This window comes from Neophocaena asiaeorientalis, unplaced genomic scaffold (genome assembly GCF_003031525.2).
Source record: "Neophocaena asiaeorientalis asiaeorientalis breed wild unplaced genomic scaffold, Neophocaena_asiaeorientalis_V1.1 scaffold253, whole genome shotgun sequence".
NCBI lineage: Eukaryota > Metazoa > Chordata > Mammalia > Artiodactyla > Phocoenidae > Neophocaena > Neophocaena asiaeorientalis.
Window position 1 is genome coordinate 4,352,039 of NW_020174553.1, and position 18,445 is coordinate 4,370,483.

Sequence of the window (18,445 nt, forward strand, 5' to 3'; positions counted from 1 at the left end):
AACAATAGCAAGGATCAATAAAACTAAAAGCTGGCTCTTTGAGAAGATAAACAAAATTGATAAACCCTTAGCCCCACTCACCAAAAAAAAAAAAAAAAAAAAAAAAAAAAAAAATTCCACTGCTAAAATAGTTGAAAACAATGGGATTAAATTTCCCAAGATTCCTCTAATTCTAAAATGTCTGTGACTCCTAAATCATTAGCATTTATCAATTCTTTCCATCCAGGTAAACATCAATATAGCATGAAATATTAGCTTATAAAACAGAATACATATACTTAGCTGATTTTTTTCATGTAAAGTGTGTCATTTTTCATAAGAAAAATTTCATTACCATGAAAGCTTCAACACACAAATCAGTTTGCCATAAACTAGACCAACTAAATTTTTTCAGGCCATCTGCTGCAGCCTAAGTTTGACCAAAGAATCAATATGTAGTATAGGAAATATCTTAAAAGGGAATAAATACAAAGAGAAAACAGAAATCAACCAGTAACAAACTGTATGCATGCATATATGTGAAGTAATTAAGTGCTGGCTTAATTACTATTACAGATAGTTTCTAAAAGCCAAGGTAAAAACTACATAGTTACAAATTAGCCTAAACAAGCAAAGAGATATGAAAACATATACAAATATACTTGTGATAATATTGTCCCACAACCTTCCAACCAGCATGTAAGCACCACTGAGGGCAAGGATATTGTCTTTATTTGTTCCCGGTAGTATCTTAGCAATGGCTGGCATATATTAAGCATCCAAATACTGATGGAATGATTAAATCCCCTTACATTTTCACTTTTTCTACAAAGCTGGGATTTATTGTTATTCACTTTTAAATTACTATTTGTTATTATATATAAATAAGTGCTTTTGCAACAGTCTGTATATATCTAACCTACCTTGCTTCAAGTAAAGCTGCCATATTCAGTCCTATAAATTGTAAACAAGATAGTTTCAACTGTTCAGCATTATACATTGCTGCGAATTCCAGTAGCATAGCAGCATTCTTAAGGGTAACTACAAAGGAAAAAATATGCGAAATGAGATGAAAGGCATGTTACTACAGCAAATGAAATATACTTATTTCTCAAGTTGTCAGGTTTGAACATTTAGAAGAAGGAAAATTGAAAGTAGTGTCTTGCCAAAAATAAGTTATACTAGGGCAAATATACAACTCATTTTCCATCCCAATATGCCAAAGTAATTTTAAATGACTTGTTCAGAGGAAGTATAAGCACACGTAAAATTTTAAGCAAAAGAAAATACAGAAGGTGCATTACAGTGTCATCTAAAAGCAAACATATAAGAATTGACAACCTTCTACCTAACCTTTTCAGAATATTTTTAACTTTCACGGATAAACAACACTCTTTTTCATTTATATAGCACAGAATAGTCATTCTCCTATAAAACTAACAAAGTATACTTAGGAGTAGGAGAAACTGCTGAAATCATTCTACAAAATATGTTGAGTCATCTATCAGACTTTACATGGGTATATTTACATATATAAACACATACAAATACTATATATTTAGAAAATAAGTACATTTAAATCTTACCATATTATAGTTCATGCCAGTGCAGAATCTGGCATACTGTACAAAACATGCTAGATTTTGTTACAATCCTTGTTAACTTTATATATGAAGTGTGTTTTGCTAGAGACTGTCCCAGAATATTCTATTTACCTAGCATGTAACTTTGGCTTCCCAAACCCCTCCATTTTTTTCTTACTTACTCTGAGTCCCAGCCAACAGAGGAACACAACTATTTTCTACACCTGGCTTCCTCCACTTCTTTGTTCTTTCTCCCTTATAACTCAGTCAAAAGTTATATGCAGACAATATGCAGACAATAATGATCGCTGCCTCACTCTTGACTAACCTAAAGTTTCAGCTAATGATGAACCCAAATTCTCCCATTTCACAGAAATAAAACTGCATCATACAAAAACTTTAGAGTTGTTCAAGGAGAAGATACTCCACAGAGCTCAAGAAAAGTGAGTAAATAAGACTCTAGAGCTAAGACAAACTATTAGAAGTACAAATTAGAAAAATTTGACAGGAAATCCCTTCACACTTCCTGAAGAGGCAAAGAAAAAGAACAAAGATAAGAATAGAAAGCCAAGAAACTTTTATATCAGGGTGAGGAAATTTAACCTTTATCCCAGAGTAAGCGATTAAAAATATATGAACAAGGGAAGACATTAACTCCTTCCTACAGAAAGATTAAAGAAGTTAGAAAAGAGAAACAGGACTTAAAAGACTACTATGACACTACACAGGAGGGAGGGATAACAGTGATCTCAACTAGTATAGTGACAGTGAGAATAAAAAGGTAGTGGAGGGCTTCCCTGGTGGCGCAGTGGTTGAGAGTCCGCCTGCCGATGCAGGGGACATGGGTTCGTGCCCGGGTCCGGGAAGATCCCACATGCCGCAGAGCAGCTGGGCCCGTGAGCCATGGCTGCTGAGCATGCATGTCTGGAGCCTGTGCTCCACAACGGGAGAGGCCACAACAGCGAGAAGCCCGTGTACCGCAAAAAAAAAAAAAAATGTAGGGGAAATGTGATCAACACAGTTAACATTAATCAATTTTGACAGCTGCAATTTGGGTATAAAAACAAAATAACAAAAAATAACTTTGGGTTCCAAAGTTGAGTGTTAGGATGACAGCCATGCAATTAACAGAAATGAACAGAGAGAGAAAAATAAAGAGTTTGAGAGAAAAGAGAAGTTTTTGATAAATATATTAATGGGATGGTTACATAAAAATTCCAGCAAATAGCAGGGTAGCTAAGTGTAGACTTACAGACCAGGGCAAGGGTAAAAAATTTCTGCTTTCAAACTCTCATCTTTCAGATTCCAAAATAAGTTTCATGCCATCCTTATTATTCAAGCTTTTATGGCATTTCCAAAAAATTAACGTATTTCAATTCTAAGATGTTCATGTTTTCACATATTAACATCTCTAAAATAAGGATGTGCTTACAAATGATGACACGAAATAGTTTAAATGTCTTGAATTTTTAATGATACAAAAACATGCATTTTATCATAAACTACATCAGAAAGTCAATAAAATACAGTAAATCCTGGATCAACCTGAAAACACACTAAGATTCCAATTCAAAAACTCACGTTTTTCACTTAATGCCACTTCACAAATCTCTTTCAATCGAGATATGAGAAGCTGATCAGCCACCACAAGAACACTACAAACAAAATCCAAATTTTGAGATTCTAAAAAAAAAAAGAAAAGAAAAAGAAGCGTCACTCTTTATTATTACTTTGTAAACATTATACCTAAGGGGAAAAAGTTCAAGTAATTAAGACACTACAAACGAGATAATTATGATGATTATTTTCTAAATGCTGAAATGGCAAGTATGATAAACAGTAATAACATCAAAATAGTTCTGTCTTTTCAGTAGAAAGCTGTAAAATAAAACACACCCAAAATGCCCTGGTTCACACTAGGACCATAAAATGGGCAACTTGAGTAGATCTTTTTTAGTCTAAAGAACCACTAGAATGCCTGACTTGTTTAAAATCTCCCATTGCTGTTGGACAAACATTTCTCAAATTAATAGAGGGGAAAGTCAAATCTCATCCTTAAAGGTAATATACAGGTATATGTTAAATAGATACACATATGTTGAAACATATATATACATACGGGGGGGTAGAGGGGGCAGGGAAGGACGAAGGGAGAGGTGAATAATGCTCTTAGGCTTCCTTATTTAAAACAAAATTGGTCACCTAAGAGTACTTTTAAAAAAAAATTATAGAAGTTCCTTAATTTAACATAAACTTGATCCAGTGCACTATTAATGACCTTAAGCAATGCTAGAATCACTGCCAGAATAGTAATATAAATAGGGAAAAACAAAAACAAAAACAATACCACCACCATAGGAAGAAAAAAAATGCTTAAAAAGAAAAACTGAGGGACTTTCCTGGTGGTCCAGTGGGTAAGACTCTGTGCTCCCAGTGCAGGGGGCCCAGGTTCAATCCCCAGTGGGGGAACTAGATCCCACATGCATGCCACAACTGAGAGTTCACACGCCACAACTAAAAGTCCACACACCGCAACTGAGAAGTCTGTATGCCACAACTAAGAAGTCCACATGCCAACAACTAAAAGATCCTGCGTGCTGCAGCTAAGGCCCAGCATAAATAAATAAAAAACAAAAGCCCTCAAAATGAAGATGAAATATATGCATTAAAAAAAAAAAGAAAAAAATGAAAGTAGAAAAAACATTTTAAAAGATGAGGGAGAGGTGAAGTCACTGCAAATGGCAGACTAAGAACTACTTCAAAAATTCTTCTCCACAAAAGCAATGAGAATATTACAAAAAATTATCAAAAATCAACTTTTTCAGAATTCTAGAAATTAGCCAAAGGCTTGCAATAATCTAGGGAGCACTGACTCAAAACACTTGGCGGAATCTTAAGAATAGTAAGCTTTGGGACACTAGCTGCTCCTGCTTAGATCCTCCTCTCCTCTCCTCACCTCTCCTCCTCAGTAGTCTTGAAAACCATCAATCCTGCAATCACAGGCAGGTACGAGAAGCTACATCCACTGGAGGAGACAGAACAGTTGTGGAGCAACATTATCAAGAAACTGTCATTATTTGACCTGTCTGGCAGTTTCCTGGAAACCCAGCTAGCAGGGGTTTATTTGACCTTAAAGCTTGCCCAGTGTGAACAGCCTCAGAAGAGGGCATTTATTCAAAACAAGTAGCAATTACTTAACATTGAAGCTGCCCAAGACAATAAATAAGGGATAGAGCAAACAAGAAGCAGGTTAAAAAAACTTAAAAAGAATAGCTAGGGAAAGAGATATTGTTGTGACTGAATGATTATGTCCCCTGAAAATTCGCATGTTGAAGGTATAATTTCCAGTGTGGTTGTATCTGGAGACAGGGCCTCTAAGGAACTAATTAAGGTTAAATGCAGTCATAAGGTAGGGCCCTGATCTGACAGGATTAGTGTCTTTCTAAGAAGAGACATCACAGACCCATCATCTCCCCCCACTAATCCCCTTCATGTGTGTGTGTGTGTGTGTGTGTGTGTGTGTGTGTACTCTCTCACTCTCTTTCTCCACTCACACTCACACACAAGCACTGAGGAAAGGTCAAGTAAGGACATAACAAGAAGGCAGCCATGTACAAGCCAGGAAGAGAATCCTCACCAGAAACCAACCCTGCTGGACCTTGACCTGAGACGTTAGCCTCCAGAACTGTGAACAATAAATTTCAGTCTCTGTTATTCTGTTATGGCAGTGTGAGCTGTGTCCATAAGGGGTTTTGAAAAGTTTTAACATATTCCTATGAATCTAGAAGGTCATACATATGTCGAGGCCTGTGCACATGCCCAGAAAAAATTTAAGAAGGCCCAAAACTCTTACTTCTGGCTGACCTTGAGACTGCAAAAGCAGGAAATGAATCTAAGGCACAGTTGTAAACTGCCCAGCTAAGAATTGAAGCCAGGCCGCCATACACACAAAGAGCCCCTAGGCACAGGCTGGGAGATTTACTGGCTTAGGCATTTAAGGAAAATTGTCTGATTAGTAGCTGACCACTAAGCTGACCAAGCAGAGACCTCAGTGGTCATATATGACAAAGAATACCAATTTTACAGAATTAGTTCCAATAAGTCACTAAACAAACAGCAAACACAACAATCCCTGGGGAAGGAGGGAAATCTGAGTTCAAGAGTTGCTACATGATATTATTTAGATATGTCCAGTTCTCAACAAAAAATTATAAAAAATGAAAAGAGGGATGTAAATATATGGTCTATATACAGAAAAAAAGCGGCCAAGAGAATCTGTCCCTGAGAATGCTAAGATGCTGAGCCATTACATATTACAGACTTTAAATCAATTATTTTGAGTATGCTCAAAGAACTAAGAAAATCATGCCTAAAAATCTAAAAAAGTGTAAGAATAATATCTCATGAAATTAAGACTACCAATGAGGACAGAAACTGTACATCAATTGAGATTATCCAATCAGAGGAACAGAAAGAAAAACAAGAATGAATAAAAAATACACTGAGTATAAGAGACCTATGGAACACTATCCAGCCTAGATAGATACTTATGGGAGTCCCAGAAGGAAAAAAGAACAGACATAAGGAATATCTGAAGAAATAATGCAGAGGGGAAGAAAACTAAAAGTGAAGAGGATTTGTATGCAATCAAAGTTCAGCTGTGAATAACAACCAAGATAGGGAGCAACCCCAGTATCCTTCAATACACAAATGGATAAAGATGTGGTGTGTGTGTGTGTGTGTGTGTGTGTGTGTGTGTGTGTGTGTATCTCACATACAGTGGAATATTACTCAGCCACAAAAAATGAATGAAATTCTGCCATTTGCATCAATGGACCTAGAGAGTATTGTGCTTAATGAAATAAGTCAGAGAGAGATAAATACTTCATGTTATTAATTATATGTGGAATCCTGGAATCTAAAAAAAATAACACAGATGTATATAACAAAACAAAAACAGACGCACAGATACAGAGAGCAAAAGCAGTTGTTACCAGTGGAGAGAGGGGAGGGGGAAGGGGCAAGATAGGTTTATGGGATTAAGAGTTAGAAACTACTATTTATAAAATAAATAAGCAACAAGGATATATGTAGTGTACAGCACACAGAAATACAGACATTATTTTGTAACAACTTTAAGTGGAGTATAATCAATAAAAATATTCAGTCACTATGCTATACATCTGAAACTAATATTGTAAATCAACCAAACATCAATTTAAAGAAAAAGAAAAAAAGTTGTGGTTAGTTTAAAACAGACTGTTGTAATTATAAAATATTATTACATGTAAGCCTCATGGTAATCACAAAGCAAAAACCTACAGTAGAAACACAAAAATGAGAAAGGAACCAAAGCATACTGCTACCAGAAAATCATTAAATTACAAAGGAAGACAGCACACACAGGAGGAAAAAGGGAACAAAGAAACTGCAAAACAGTCAGAAGACAACTGACAAAATTCCAGAAGTACATCCTTACCTACCAATAATTACTTTAAGTGTAAATGGATTAAATTCTCCAATCAAAAGCGAAGTAGTTGAATAGATTAAAAAACAAGGTACAACTATATGCTGCCTACGAGAAAATTATTTTACCTTTAAGGACACACATAGGCTGAAAGTGACAGGATGAAAACATATACTCAATGCAAATGGTAACGGGGGGGGGGATACTTGTATCACACAAAATAGGCTTTAAGTCAAAAACAGTCACATGAGACAAAGAGGTCAGTATATAATGACAAAGGGGTCAATACATCAATAAGATATAACAATTGTTACAGGCATACAGTTGATGCACCTAAATATATAAAGCAAACAGTAAAAGAGCTGAAGGCAGAAACAGACATCAGTAAAACAATAGAGGACTTCAATACTCCATATTCAATAGGAATAGATAATCCACACAGAAAATCAATAAGGAAACAGCAGACCTGTCCAACAATATACGCCAAATGGCCCTAACAGACATATAGAGAACATTCCATCCAACAACAGCAAAATACACATTCTTCTCAAGTGTACGTAAAACATTCTACAAAACAGACAATATGTGAGGCCACAAAACAAGTCTTTAACAATTTAAGAAGACTGAAATCACACCAAGTATCTTCTCTACCAACCACAATGGTATAAAATCAGAAAAACAGGAGGAAAACTGGAAAATTCACAATTATGTAGAAATTAAACAATACAGTCCTGAACAACCAATATGTCAAAGAAGAAATCAAAGAGAAAGCAAAAAAATATCTTGAGACAAAGGAAAATGGGAAACACAACGTATCAAAACTTATAGGATTAAACAAAAGAAGTTCTAAGAAACACGTTTATACTGATAAATGCCTTAAAAAGAAAGATCGCAAAAGAACAACCTTAAGGTTTTTACACAACAAAGAACTATAAAAAGAAAAACAGAGCCCAAAGTTAGGAGAAGAAAGGAAATAATATAGAGCAGGAATCAATGAACCAGACACTAGTAAAACAATAGAAAGGACCAATTAAACTAAGAGTTGGTTACTTGAAAAGATAAACAAAATTAACACACCCTTAAGTAGACTAAGAAAAAAGAAGACTCAAATAAATAATTGTAAAATGAAAGAGGAAACATTACCAGTGATATCGCAGAAATACAAACGATCATAAGAGACTACTATGAACTATATGCTAATGAACTGGATAATCTAGAAGAAATGGGTCAGTTCCTAGAAACATACCAAAACTGAATCATGAAGAGATAGAAAATGTGAACAGACCAATAACACAGTAAGGAAATTGAATCAATAATTAGAAGTCTCCAAAATAAGTAAAGCCCAAAACTAGAAAGCTTCACAGGTGAATTCTACCAAATATTTAAAGAAACATTAACCTCAATCCTTCTTAAACTCATCCCAAAAATTGAATAGGAGGGAAAACTTCCAAACTCATTTTATGAGGCCAGCATTATCCTGATACCAAAGGCAGTTCGCTACAATAAAAGAAAATTACAGAATATCCCTGATTAACATACATATAAATATCCTCAATAAAATACCAGTAAACCAAATTAAATAACATATTAAAAGGATCATACACAATGATCGAGTGGGATTTACACCTGTGATGCAAGGATAGTTCAACATGTGCAAATCAATAAACACGATACACCACGTTAACAGAACATAGGCTAAAAATCATACGATCATCTCAATAGCTGCAAAAAATGAATATGACAAAATTCAACATACATTCATAATAAAAACTCTTAAGAAATTAGGTATATAAGGAATGTACCTCAACACAATAAAGGCCATATATGACAAGCCGAAAGCTAACATCATATTCAACAGTAAAAACCTGAAAGCTTTCACCTAAGATCAGGAAGAAGACAAGGATGCACACCCTCGCCATGTTTATTCACCACAGTACTGGAAGTCCTAGCCACAGCAATGAGACAAGAAATAGAAGGAACCCAAATTGAATAAGAAGAAGTAAACTGTCATTGTTTGCAGATGACATGACAGTATACATAGAAAACCCTGAAGACGCCACCAAAATACTCTTTAAAATAAAGAAAGAATAAAGTTGCAGGGTACAAAATCAATATACAAAAACCTGTTGCATTTCTATATGCTAACAATGAGCTAACAGAAAGAGAAATTAAGGAAACAATCCCATGCACAATCGCATCACAAAGAATAAAAGACTCAGGAATAAACTGAACCAAGGAGGTGAAAGATCTACACACCAAAAGCTATGAAACACTGAGACAAGAAATTAAAGAAGGTACAAATAAATGAAAAGATATCCCATGTTCATGGACTGGAAGAATTGATACTGTTAAAATGCCCATTCTACCCAAAGCAATCTACATATTCAATGAAATCCTGTAAAAATTCCAATGGCATCTTTCACAGAAGTAGAAAAAGTAATCCTAAAATTCATACGGAACCATAAAAGACCGTAAATAGCCAAAGCACTATTGAAAAAGTACAACAAAGCTGGGGGCATCACATTTCCTGATTTCCAAATCCTATTACAAAGCTACAGTAATCAACAGTGTAACGTACTGCCATAAAAATAGACATGTAGACCAATGAGACAGAATACAGAGCCCAGAAATAAACCCTCATATATATAGCCAATTAATCTTTGACAAGGGTGTCAAGAATACAAAATGGGGAAAGGACAGTCACTTCAATAAAGGGTATTAGAAAAACTTAATATCCACATGCAAAACAATGAAACTGGACCCACATCTTACACCATAACACAAAAATCAACTCAAAGTGGATTAAAGATTTGAATCTAAGACCTGAAGCTATAAAACTCCTAGAAGAAAAAAGGGGAAAAGCTCCCAAACATTGGTCTTAGCAATGATTTTTTAGATGTGACACCAAACCACATGAAACAAAAGCAAAAATAAACAAGTGGTATTACATGAAACCAAAAGCACAGCAAAGCAGTCAACAAAATAAAAAGGCAAATTTGGAATGGGAGAAAATATTTGCAAACCATAACTGATAAGAGATTAACATCCAGAATATACAAGGAACTCCTAAAAATACAATAGCAAAAAAAAAAAAAAAATTACAGACTTAGAAAACAAACTTATGGTTACCAAAGGGGAAAGGTGTGTGGAGGGATAAATTGGGAGTTTAGGATTAACATATACACACTACTATATTTAAAATAGATAACAAACAAGGACCTACATATAGCACAGGGAACTCTGCTCAATATTCTGTAATAACCTAAATGGGAAAAGAATTTGAAAAAGAACAGATACATGTATATGTATAACTGATTCACTTTGCTGTACACCTGAAACTATAGTCCAATACAAAAATTTTTAAAAAAGAAACATAAAAAAAATTTTTTTAATGGGCAAAAGACCTTAATAGACATTTGCCCAAATAAGACATACAAATGGCCAACAGGTAAATGAGAAGGTGCTCAATGTCACTATTTATCAGGGAAATGAAAATCAAAACCACAGTGAGATGTCACCTTATACCTGTTCGGAAGGCTATTATCAAAAAAACCCAAGATAACAGGTGTTGATGAAGATGGGGAGAAAAGGGAACCCTTGTGCAGTGTTGGTGGGAGTGTAAATTGGTGTAGCCACTATGGAGAACAGTATGGAGGCTCCTCAAAAAATTAAAAATAGGACTACCATATGATACAGCAATCCCACTTCTGAGTATTTAGCCAAAGGAACTGAAATCAGGATTTTGAAGATATACATGCATTTCCAAGTTCACTGCAGCATCATTCACAATAGTTAAAATATAGAAACAGCCTAAATGTCCATCGACAAATGGATAAAGAAAATGTGGTATCGACATACACAGAACACAAAAGCATACCACTCTATGACTAAAGACACCTGGTAAATAAAACATGGGTGTGTTGCCTGACAAAGTATACAAATGAACTGTCTTTATAAATTTCGGTTCAATTATTAGTCTATTTATTTTACTTCAGGTATGTTCACACAGGGGAAAAACAGGCAAGAAAGAACTTTCGTAGACTGTCAAAACTATACTCCCTGCTGTCAAGTCCTCATCTTAATCATATAAGTAGCTGGGTATGGAAATGTTAAATCTAATCTCAACCAATATTAATAAGTCTTATATATTCACATAGGTAATGAAAATTTTCTTTTCCATTCCTTTACTATTAGTAATCATCCCTATTTGCTTATTTTAAATTTAAGCCTCTGTTGATGGCTTATTTCAATTAGAGTAGAAATTAAGATTCATGTGACTTTATAATTTTTAACTATATCTTAAATATCTGAAATGTCTTAACTCTTATTAATACCTTTTATCACCACAGCTTCATCAGTATAGAGGTAGTCCAAAATAACTTTCAGTATGTCAGAATGTATTGGCATTTCCAGAGCTGCACAACTGGAAGCCTAAACAAAATAAAATAAAAGAATTAAACTACAAAATACTACTACAATCTAAGGTTACTGGTATGAAAAACTTTTAACAGGAATCACATCAAATGCAAAACAACATAACATCTATAAAACGCAAACCGAGAATGAGATACGTTTAATTTTTAAATGCCTTGTAACATGAAAAAGAATCAAGAAAAATTGAGAAAAAAAGAAACAAACTGGTATTCCAAATACAAGTCCAAATAATAGTGGAGAATTTATTTAAGTAACTTTTTTGCAACAATTTTCATTTTGGAATGTTGCTATTTTCCAGCAGACTTATGCATAAATAAAGTCGAATACAAAGCAAAAACTGAGTTAAAATATTTTTTAATTTCTTTAGCATATAATTTCCCAAAAGTATAACTACCAGTCTATGTGTTCTATTTAAATCTTACCTCAATCCATGAGCTACTCAGCATACTATGAAAATATTCTGAAAGAAAAAAAATTGAGTAAGAATAGTGAAACAATACCAAAACAAATAAATTAGCAACTAACAAAAGTGTACCTACCAAGTCTAGCACAAAGAACGCATTTATGACAAGGAAATTCCTTTCCATCCACTGATTTCATGGTCACATCACATAAATAAGAACTGGAAAAAGAAAAAGTTTAATTGAAGAGCAATTTCTTTAATATTCAGCAAATAAGAAATAAGAAAATCCATTATAGGATTTAACATTTGATTTTCTCCTAATTAAAGGTGGCAGAGAATATACAACTTGAGGGTATACATATAAAGTACTTCATTTCCTTCCACTTTAGGGAAGATAATAAGGCCTTACAATAAAGATAATATTTGTAAAGGGAACTGAATACAGGTAAATATTCAAAGAAGTCTTGCTTTTTATTTTCCTTTTTCAATACAGGCCCGGTGTAATAAGTAACATCATAGTCAAAGGTCTTTAATTCACTTATTTGTACAACCTATTCTGTGCTAAGCACAGTCTAGATACCGCCACAGTTTTTTTTCTCCAAGACTTTTCACCTACCAAGTACACATACCTAAAAACAAAAACTTTTAATAATAAACATATTTAGAATAGCATATCTATTACGGAAAAAGATTATACTAAAGGAAATAATCTTCATAATGCTGACGAGTCATAATTATATTGGTTTTTGGGTTAACATCATTACCTACTTATAAAACAATACAAAATTCAGGCCAAAAATTTTTTTAAATTCCTTTCTTTATTAGAAAGTAATCAGAAAAAAATGAACTGTATCAACGTCTTATTGAGCAGTTAATACTTTCATCCATTTGCCTCAACAGCTCTCCAACATTTCCAGAAATAAAGAAGACTAATAAAGGTAAGAGGTATTCACATACACATTTTGCTTCACATATGAGTAAAAAGAGCTCTATTTCCACACTTAGGTCTCAAAATCTAGGGATGAAAAGTTCATCTTCATTTCCTAACTTACCATTTTCTCTGACTTAGCTTTGGTTTATTACCAATTTTCTTGGCAATGACATTAATTTCTTCATTCTCAAATCGGACTCCATCTAACCTATCAAGGATAAAAATTAACAACTGGTGAATATATTCCCCTACCAAAACGAACAACAAAAATCCAACCAGTTGGCCCACATCTGAACATAATTATATAATCTGTATCACCTGGAAGAGTATCTCAACTAACCCCCATTCTGTGATAAAGAAATATCATACTTAATATTAAAAATATATTAAACATCATTATGCATAAAGCCCTTCACTGTTTGCAATTAGAAAACATGATATACTACCCTCCCTTGCTCCTGACCCACAATTAAGGTTATACTGCAACAGGCAATATAAATACCTTAAAAACAGAGAATTCCAAAAAATCTGGTATATAATATAAGACGACAAATACTGTATTAGGCACTTTATACATACTATATGACCAACTACACCAACAAGATTAGGTCAATATTATCCGTCCCCTTTTATATACTGAGAAACTGAGGTTCAAGGAAATAAGAAATTTGCCCTAGCTAGTCACAGTAGAGCTAAGAGGCATGTATAGTTCTTTATAACTCCAAAGACAGTACTCTTTCCAGAATACCACACTGTCTGCCACTCCAGATCCCTGTTATACAAACACCATTGAGAGTTCAAACCGACTAACAGCCTTCCTATCCTTTAATGCTTTAATCCAGGGAATCCCAGAGATAGCTTTCGCAGAAAATGGAGAAAGAGGTCCATGAAAAGAAAGATACAAATCCAAAAAATAAAGGGGAGGTGGAGAGAAAAGGAGATGGAGACGGAGACTGAGGGAAAGAGAAAATAAGAGAAGGAAGATGAGGAGGGAATGGGGGGAAGGGAGGGGAGGAGGAGATGCAGGTCCAAGAACAGAAGCAAGAGCAGTAGCAGCAGTAAATCAAAGCAAAAAAAACAAAAAAAAAACAACAAAGAATTTCTAAAAGGAGGACATACGAGGTACATGAACAGATATTAAGGAGGAGTCATACCTACTACTCAAATTACTGAAACCAAATTTCTTTGCAACATTTTGCAACATTTTTACAGGATCATCTTCCCCAACACTTTTTACTTTTTTGAAAGATTTGTTTTTGCTTTTCTGCTTTTCACTAATTGTATGAGCTTGATTACTTTTGTAAACTTCAAATGGTGACTTCTGATTATCTTCATGGGAATTCATTTTATTCAAATGACAATTCGGAGTGCTCTGATATTCTTCTGGTTTTTTGTTTAAATTTATTCTTGGTTTGAAGCCATGAGTTAAAAAGTCACAAGTATCTGTGTATATAAATTGTAAAAGGTATTCAAACAAGTCAGGATGAACCTTCTCTACCACAAAGAGATGGCACCCTGCAGAATCTTCATCTTTCCGGTAAACATCTATAAAGTCTAAAGTAGTACCATCTGAAAGAAACAATTTCTGGAAAAAGTCAGAACGCACTGCCAAAATATATTTATGTGCAGGGAAGATTCTACTGCCAACTTGAAATGTCACATCATGGATGTTGTCCATTTCATCCGTCTCCCTCAACAGTTTGCCAAACTCTTCAAAAAAGGATGATGAGGACACAGCTGGAATTTCATAAAGGCTAGAAATGAAACAAAAATTATTTTTACTTTCCAGAAAATGAAAAAAAGAAAGCATCCCTAGCCAACTCTCCTTTTAAAGTGTAATTTTTTATTTATTAAACTTAGAAAATTTTAAATTTAGCATTTCCAATAACATAAGAATATTGCTCACAGTCTTTGATACTGTATCACCCTTTAAATATTTTCTATTCCTTTACGTATTTTTTCCCCTAAACTAAAATGACAAGAATTAGGTGTTCTTTTGAAAGCATGGTTTTCTTTCTACGAGGAAACACTAGAATATAAATTTGAACGACTGTTTCACAGAAGTTTTTTAAATGATTAAAAGTATCACTAAAAACATTCAAAAAGAGTACAGTTTTCAACTTTTTCCTCTTTTATATCCTTTTATTTCACAAGTGGAGAAAAACATATACAGAAAAACGAGTAAACCCTTCAGGTCCCAGATCCCAGAATAGGTTAGAAACCTAAGGAAGTAAAGATAAATACACACACAGACATACATCAGTCCACAACACTGGTTCTTTCAGTACTGTAAACATGAAATCATACCTTTCCAATCTCCATTTTGCCCTTCTAGGTAGGGTGACCAACCCCCCTGGTCAGCCTGGGACTGAGGGGGTTTCCCAGGAGAATAGACTTTCAGTGCTAAATATGGGACTGACCTGGGCAAAGCAACAGGAATGATAACCCTGTCTCTAGGACTTTTTCTCTCTTCAATAAGACCCTTGATATTTATCTTAACCTGTCATCTCTGTACTAATGTGACAGAAGATTTGCACTGAGATTCACAATGCCCTCCAGATGACTCTATACTACCTCTTCCTTTGTCATTTCTCATTGTATTCAAGGGTCAGAAATTTTTATAAACTACATAATATTTATAATCTATTTCTCAGAATCTGAGAACCTACAGTACATCACAAAGTACTAAAGATATGAATAAATTTTGTGTGTATATGTACACATTATCTTCAATATTTTCAATAATTATCAGTTTACAAACTAAAAGGAACATTCAACATTTCCAACGTAACAAATTCCACCCCTGCGTTAACCTGGTAACGTGACTGTATCAATATGTCTGAAGTCTCTACAAGACTTGACAACAGCTCTTCAATTAAATTTGTTCCAAGAGCTATCGAAAACAAAAAACCCAGTGATTGTTCCTTCTAAAAATGAAATTTAATACATACAAGAGTACCTACCTTGTTTTAGGATCTGACTGCAAGATTGCAAAGTTGCATCCACTTGGATCTGTGCTGACACTAACAGCTCTATGGGCAAAAGTAAGTTTCTCAAGTCGAATTCTTTCATATGCACTATTTATATCAGAGACACAAGACACATCTGGTGAGGAATTATGAAGGTTTGATAAAATCTCTGCTAAAAAGAAAAAAATAAACTTCCATTAATCAAGGCTCTGTTGAAACTTAAAATGATTTAGGAGTAAACAGAATAGATAAACAATTAGGAGAATATGGAAATATCTTTTGTCTGTATTAAGTCGTTCTGAAGAACTACATCTCTCTCTTCAACATAATTTACACCCTACATATTGGTTGGCTTATAAAGGAAATTTTGGTGGGTCAATTCTCAATTATTCATGATATTATCCTCCACATTGCAACCAAAGCTATCTAAAAGGCAAATACAATGTTATACTACCTTTTAAAATTCCTCAGCTTCCATTAAAAATTTTATTTGCTCCCTCCCTTCTTCTCCCCCTTCCTTCCATTTATTCAGCAAATATCTGAGTGACCACACTGTGCTACTGTGATAAAGTGCTTTTCAGTGTATTCCTAGTAATACAGTAGTGAACCTATAAGATAGCCATGTCCCTACCATCCTGAAGTACACAATGTAGCAGAGAAGGCAGACATTAAACAAATGATTTTTTCATTAAAAGTCAGATCAAGGCTATTTAAAAAAAATATGAAATGTGCATGCAAAGAAATGATTCTGACTGTAGTATGAAAAATGTTTAAAGTAAACAAAAATAAAGACAAAAAGATCATTTAGGAAACTAAGAGTCCAGAAAAAGAATGAACACTATAGACTGAGGTTGTAGCAATGAAACTAGAGAAAGTGAAGATTTCAAAAATATTTAAAATGGAAGTGACAAAACTTGGTGACCAATGGGATGTAGAGGGTGAGTGAATATGGGGTGTGAAAGATACCCATTTACTTAGAAACAATGAAAAGCAGATGCATGAGCATGAGATCAGAATTCAGTTTTAGACCACTAAATATGACTAAGACACAATTCTGAGGACTTCCAACACTTACAAGTCAAATGTGCATTCTAGTTACTCTCTCAAAAATTCACTCTATTTCAGCCTCACAGGGCTTTCCTAATCTTCCCCTGACACTCAGTTATTCTAATTTCTATGCTGTCAAAAAACTTATTATGTGCACATTAGTATTTGTCTCCATGAACTGCAAATATTTATATACATGTCTATTGCCCCTACAAACTCTAAGTGTCTGAGAACAGGGGCCTGTCATATATTTTTGTATCATTAAAACCTAGCCCTACATCTGGCACATAGTAAATATACCTTAAATGTTTACAGACTTGTGTAATCTATAAAGAAATAAAATATGACAACTCAATAACCTATCCAAAAATCATTCCTTTGTGGCTTTATAATTTTGAAGAATATGTTTATAACTTCCTGAGTAATTATAAATGTTCTTTATATATCTTTTAGCATATAATAATTTGATTTATTTATTCAACAGATGACTTAATGAGGGACTATTATGTGTCAGGAAATATGCTGAATGCTAAGTAATATAGAGGAACCTTTGATTCCTCTATAAGGATATACAGACCTTATATCATGGTCCTTGCCATCTTATAATCTGATAGGAGACCAGCATTAGAAAAATTAATCACAAAGATAAATACATAAAAGCAAGTAAAAATAAGTTATATGATGAAAATACAAAGAGAGTATTAAAAGTAAAACAGGGTTACTAAGTTTAGATTAAGGAATCAGTGAAAACATCTCTGATGAAGTAAAAATTAAGCTGAGATGTGAAAAATTAGGAAAGGCCCTGGGACTAATCATAGCTGGACAAGACTGAATACCTGAAGGTCAGTATGTCTGAAGAGTGGTAAGTGAGAGGGAGAGAATTCAAGAGGAGTTCAGAGATGCAGACAAGAGTCAGAGCAGGAGCCTTGTAGGCCATGTTCAGGAAGTGAGGAAACTATCAGTTTTTAAACACAGGAATATTAGGATCAGAGCTTAAAAGCTCACTCTGGTAAGAGAATAAAAAGAAGCAAGAGTGGAAATAAGAAAACTTATTTTTTGCAGTCGATCATGTGATGACTTGGGCTAGAGTGGGAGCAATGAGATGTAAAGAGGTAAATGAATTCAAATTTTTCTGGAAGGAAAAAAAAAAGTCAACAGATTACTAATTACGGATGAAAGAAAAAAGCTGCTAACCTAACTTAAAAACCAATGTTAAATAACCCACAGGTTTGTAAATTTATAATCAGATAATTAAGAATGAACTACATAATGTAATGAATGACTTCTATTTTCAATGGTAGCATCTTAATTAAAGCTCTCCTTTATATTCATCAAGGAATGAATAAAACTTATCTCCAATTATTCAGCAACTGTTTACTAAAACCACCTGTACTTTTAAAAATTCTCAATGAACATAAAAACCTTATTCTTCCTATAATTTTCCTCTAAGTCCTAAGATACTTTATAAAAGTTTAATTTTATATATTCAAACATGTAAAAAAACAAAAACAAAAAAACCCATAGCATAAGCCACTCAATTCTCAGTTTGGGGAGAGAAAAAAAAGGAGCTTGGAAGATGGTTCAAATCCATCTGGGAAGTTTTTTTTTTTTTTAAAATTTTATATACCCCCC

The 18,445-nt window shown here is 34.0% G+C and overlaps 1 protein-coding gene across 4 annotated transcripts in view; it reads right to left on the minus strand.

Annotated features, from left to right (window-relative positions):
• The window catches only part of IBTK (inhibitor of Bruton tyrosine kinase), a 93,035-nt gene that overhangs the window by 44,933 nt on the left and 29,657 nt on the right, over window positions 1–18,445 (minus strand). For 2 of the 4 annotated variants that reach the window (XM_024757439.1, XM_024757437.1), the window contains exons 11-18: window positions 15,761–15,935; window positions 13,952–14,551; window positions 12,919–13,005; window positions 12,003–12,085; window positions 11,886–11,923; window positions 11,364–11,460; window positions 3,144–3,245; window positions 903–1,020 (exon numbers count right to left, since the gene is read on the minus strand). In XM_024757439.1, coding sequence (XP_024613207.1) covers window positions 903–1,020; window positions 3,144–3,245; window positions 11,364–11,460; window positions 11,886–11,923; window positions 12,003–12,085; window positions 12,919–13,005; window positions 13,952–14,551; window positions 15,761–15,935 — 1,300 coding nt within the window. Of the gene's footprint in view, window positions 1–902; window positions 1,021–3,143; window positions 3,246–11,363; window positions 11,461–11,885; window positions 11,924–12,002; window positions 12,086–12,918; window positions 13,006–13,951; window positions 14,552–15,760; window positions 15,939–18,445 lie in introns of all 4 variants that reach the window. The other 2 variants (XM_024757438.1, XM_024757436.1) reach the window with 1 other exon arrangement.